This window comes from Humulus lupulus, chromosome X (genome assembly GCF_963169125.1).
Source record: "Humulus lupulus chromosome X, drHumLupu1.1, whole genome shotgun sequence".
Classification (NCBI taxonomy): Eukaryota; Viridiplantae; Streptophyta; class Magnoliopsida; order Rosales; family Cannabaceae; genus Humulus; species Humulus lupulus.
In genome coordinates, this window is record NC_084802.1 from 95,159,196 (window position 1) to 95,164,817 (window position 5,622).

The 5,622-nt window shown below is 32.7% G+C and overlaps 1 protein-coding gene across 1 annotated transcript; it reads right to left on the reverse strand.

The window, feature by feature from the left end:
- Window positions 1–1,682: 1,682 nt before the first annotated feature.
- LOC133803662 (uncharacterized) lies at window positions 1,683–3,277 on the reverse strand. Its single transcript, XM_062241771.1, has one exon. The coding sequence runs from the start codon at window positions 3,071–3,073 to the stop codon at window positions 1,997–1,999; it is 1,077 nt and encodes a 358-aa protein (XP_062097755.1). The 5' UTR covers window positions 3,074–3,277; the 3' UTR covers window positions 1,683–1,996.
- Between the last annotated feature and the right edge of the window lie 2,345 nt (window positions 3,278–5,622).

Below are 5,622 nucleotides of genomic sequence, written 5' to 3' on the forward strand. Positions count from 1 at the left end.
AAGTTGTGAAACCAAATAAATCTTCTTATAATTCTTTTACCAGACATGAACTAGAAATCAATCAATATATAAACCACAACTTCTATTCACATAAAATTCATCTTCTTTTATATTCCCTTCCTCTGTTTTCTCATCTTTGATAAAAAAAAACAAGATTAGAGTCATCATTCACCTTGGCTAAGAGATGTTACTATGCACAAACTAAACCAAAACTATTTCACAACAGAGTGAGCAAACAACTAGAAATTAGGATAAGACAGAGACTATAACAAATAGAGATTAAACAAAATAATTATCAAAATCTATCAGCCTTAATAATCACAATGTTGATTAAGCTCTAGAAAATGAGGAATGGATGAAGAGAACTAAACTAAAGACCTTGTCTTGGAAAGCTTTGGCTATGGTCTCCAATGCTACATCTGATCGCAATCCCCAAGAGCTCGTGGCCACGGCGACAAAGATGAGTTAACAATCCTCCATTTCGCGAATAGTGATAGCCTTAGGTTCGATTTGATCAAATCCTAAAAGCTCTAATGATCATATAGCAATGGAGAGAATTGAGAGAGATTAGATCATGAAAGAGAAGTAGAAATAATGAAGGACCGAGTGCGTGTTTCATAAATGAAGAAAAGAAAAAATGAGAGGGGAACACGTACTATTTTCAAGTATTTATATAAATATTTTGAATGATTCATCTCTATGTACAGATATCATATTATACATACGCTTTTTTGTTTTTATTGGAAAAACGAAAAAGAAAATACAAAATAATCCACGTTAATAATTGTAAACTGATAACAAATGCCTCAAGATGACGTGTTTGGTTTTCTAGATCCTTTATTCTTGAAAATAAGGATAAGCCTGAAACGAAAGTCAACAATGCACAACAGATTATGGATCTATGTGATATTTCTTTTGTCCTTTTTTTTCTTTTCTGTTGGTGGATCTATTTAATGTATATTTTTTCAATGTAATTTTTTTTTCATTTATTTTTAATACAGACGATGTCATTGTATGTTTGTCGTTCACACACAATATTTAATTTTAAAGCATTTATCTATTATTGGATTTCTAATAACAAATACACATTTCATAGTTGTCAGTTAAGAGACGAATCTTGTTTGTCCAAACAAACATGGGGAAGAATATTATCCAGAAATTTAAGAAAAGAAAAATAATCTTTATCATAGAAAACTCTGAAGATAAGAGAAGATATTATATATATATATATATATGCGAGAATTCTTCATTTTAAGTTTTATTGGTGGAGTTTTTAGTTCTTGATCCGTGAATAATTTTTGGTGTAATTATTATTTTTGACCGTGTATATTATAGCTATTTAGAGTATTATAAAAATTTTAAAAATTTTTTGAATAATTTACAATATCAAAAATTAAGTTCAAATATGTTGTTGTACGTGCGACTAATTTTTTTATGCTCATGAAAAACAACATATTTAAACCTAGTTTTCAGAACTGTAAACTATTTGAAATTTTCTAAAAATTTGCAAATATTTTAAATAGCTACAATATATACAATCATAAAAATCATGCCGAAAACTAATTACGGGTCAAGAACACTGAAAACTCCACCAATAAAATATAAAGCCAATAAAATATAAAGCCAAACCTATATGTATTTGGATATTTTAAATGACAAATAATTAAAGGAGATAAAACAAATAAAGAATTATGCTTTCAGTTTTCGAAGAAGCATCAAACAAGATATATACTTGATTTGAGTGTACTTTTTTCCCCAAATGACACAGACAGCATCATCAAGCGCACACCTCTTCGGATTCTTTACTTCGTAAATACTAATTGCTAGATGTACTATTTTCTTTTGTTAAAATAAAAAAAAAGAGGGAGAAAAACTTACACATAGTAATAATATAACTTTACAGCGAAACACAATAAGAGATATATGTCTATTTACTCGTCTTCTTCTTATTTTCTCCATCAAAATCATTATAATGAATATGAATATATATGATATCTCATGCACGTGTGAGAGAACCAAAGCCATTGGCGAGAGCATGAAGTGCTGGATTGAAGGCTAATCTGCCCAAGATACCTTGCTTGTAGGGCAGAAAGGTCTTCTTCTTCAAATCCTCGGACACAGCTTTGTTGACTGTATAATGAAGCTCATGAGCCGAAACCGGTCCTTTTCTCCTGGCTGAACTACCAATGCTGTCCGTAGACCTACGGCTAGCGTTCTTAAGATCTTCCTGTTTTTTCATGTAGTACTTTTTCAACGGATCTTTTTCACTAGCTCTCCCTTCTGATGCGCTTCGAAACAAAAGAAAATCCCTTAATCTCCATTTCTTCGAAGAAGAAGAAGAAGATACCTTCGGCACATTATCAGTAGTAGTAGAAGAACTTGAAGGTTTCGATACCAAAGATAACCTCTCCTTGTTGTTGTTGTCGTTTTTATCCATTGGTTGTCGTTGATCTTCTTCTTCCCAAGTAGACTGAGACACCCTCAAAGGGGATAGCGATCTCGTAGCTCTTCGAGCCGATCTCAAATAAGACGACAAATCTCCCATAGAACTACTAGTATTTCTTTCTCTTCCTCTTTCGTTTGCCGTTTTCTTCTTATTAGTTGAATCTTGACCAATTGATGATGATGAAGAAGAAGAGCCTTGTTGGTTAACTTTCTCGACAAATTGAAGGCGAGGTGGGGTTTTCAAAGGCTTGATTTTACCACCATCGAATAGCTCATCAGCCGAGAGAGAAGTTCTTTCCAAGTCTTCACTGAAATCAAAAGCGAAATCCCCATCTTCCTCAAGTACACAACGCTTTTTAGGCGTGCCTGGATTTTCTTCCCACTGAAAAGGAACCTTAGGCGGAGACCGACTGCCATATCCACCATTGTTATTGCCACATTCTGCCGCGGAGAATTCCTCGAAGTCTCGATAAAAATCGGACACACGAGACGGGCTTGTCGGCGCGCTGAAGTAGTACTCACCGAAACGCTTCGGCGAGGGAGGAGCAGTTGAGTATGGCGAACTCATTGCGCTCATACTATTGTTGAAGTCGAAATCCATGGCTTGTGTTGGTATCGCTACCTCCATATATGTGTAGCTTATTTTGTGTTTAGAAGTAGTAGTTGTTTGAGATCGATTTAGAGTGAGGGAAATCGATCTAAAGTACTAATGAAAATTTTGTTTTGAGGATGAATTATAAAGAGAAAAGTGTGAAAGGAACGAGAAGAGAAAGAACTTAACATTAAAAAAATAAAAGTAGAGATTGTTGACCATAGAGTCGTAAAATAGGAGCCGCCTTCTAATACTTGTTGCCGTGTGTGTCTTTATATTATTATACATATATAGCTTTTGTAAATTTTGTTATTGCTTAGTTAGCTGTATAGTTCTGATCACATGGCAATTGTTACATATATATATTAACCATATTTGTTTATTTGAGTTTTATGTTTTGGTTTGTTAATTACGTACGTATGGATTTTTCTTGATATTCAAGGTGGTGGGTAGAGAGAGATAGTAGAGACGTGGATTTGGCTTGTAATAAGAGTTTTTTTTTAAAAATGATTATTATTAATATGAATGGTCAAAAAATAGAAAGGGGAAAAGAGTATATGCGGTTCTTATTAGAGCAATCAAATGTAATGAGGAGGTAGCTAGCTAAAGATGTTATCTTTGTCACCAAGCCTTGATTTGAATATGTACAAGCATGCAGTCAACGAAGTCATTTGTCTCACCTGAGATAGTCAACAATTATTGCTATGAGTTTGGGATGTTGGTATAAAGGCAAACCAATAGAAAAAAGGGAAATGAGAGGATGTGGCCCCTTCTTAGTACGTGGAATAAGAGTACAGCAATTAATTTTTATTTGGGACGTTAAAAAAATAACACTAATTAATAAGATGTGTGAATCAAGTAAAAATGTGCGAAACGTGTTTCGGAGTTTCATTCGGAGATATTGATGCTGAAGTATAATTCAAGGTAAGGAGCCTTGACTAAATTTTTGGTTGCCTTAACTACTGTTGGAATTAGAAGGAAAGTAATGTTTGGTAGTACGTTAGTACTCATCAATTTCTAAACAAAAAAACAAAAAAATATAATATTTTGGTATTCATTAAGGTAGACCCGTTTAATTATGTTTATATTTTTTTTTCCTTTTCTGCGGTGATTTTTTTTTTAAAATTATTTTTGAAAATTTGCAGCATAACTCTCATTTTTTTTTACCTAAATTAAAAGAATATTTGCGGCAAAATTTATACTTTTCAGTCATTAGAACGTGCAATGCATATTTGTTTAATTTTATTTATATAATTTATTCATTATTTTTATTAAATTTATATGAATTTCATATAAATAAATAATATTATATATAAAAAAACATAAACATATTAAAAGAAAAATTAAAGCAAAATATTGTTTATGATTTAAAAAAAAAATATAATATAATAACATTTTAGATCACAAACTACCATATTTAATGTACAAAACATTTATGATATTATGTAATACTATTTATATACACACAACACCTATATATAATATATTTATAATATTTATTATTATTAAATATGAATATATGTATTTATATAAGTTAGATCAATTAAAAAAAAATAACATGTTTTCTTTTTAAATATAAATGATAATTTTTTTAATAAAAATTAAGATTATGTATTATATATTATTGTTATAATGATATTTTATAATATTAAAACTTATATTAATATAAGTATTAAATCTTGTATTAAATATTATTATAATAATATTTTGTAATATTTAAATTTATATTAATATAATTAGTAAAAAATTAAGAATATATATTATTATCATAATAATATTTATAACATTTGAATTTATATTTGTTGTACGTATTTTCACCTCCTAACATGTGGCAATTAAGAGTGATTAGTGATGAGGAAAGTCATGAGGTGCTCGGAGTGCAACCTCTCCAGGAAACCCAGTTCGGGCGAGTCGTGGACGTCTCTAAGGTAGGCCATGCCTCGAGGTGAGGGTACCTAAAGGTGATGCCACCTCTAGGGCCAACAGATTAGTCATGGATGTCTCCGAGTAAGGTCACGCCCCGAGGTCTGTCCTCAAGGCAGGGATCTCTCCATGTGAGGCCACGTCCGGAGGAGCTCTCTTCACTCACTCGTCCCCCAAGTCTATGATTCCGGTCCCCGGAACCTGGGATAGCCGCTAGATGTCAGTACTGCAATTATGGGCCACCAGGCGATTGTCTGACAAATTTTGGTGAGCCTCGATTAGTGGTGCCGAGTTCGTACACTTGACAATCAGCATTACCCACAACGCCACCTGACATGGGCAAACGTGCGCCGCACCCTGACAGTCACTGATATGTTCCCCATAAAGTTGGTGCGTGACTTTCTACAATGGGCCCTGTAGAATCCGCGTGGGCCATAGTCTTTATTTTAGCACAACCCATTTGTATTAACTTAACATTAATACCCCAAGATGGGGGAAATTTGATATTAATGAGAGTTGATTAACATTAATGACCCCAACCTCTATAAATAGGGCTGGGGTATCTCCTTGTAATGTGTAACATCCCAAATTACCTAATAAGGCTTAGGACCTTGATCAGGGGGCCAGGATGGCAATATATAGAATTATATGCTTATATGATA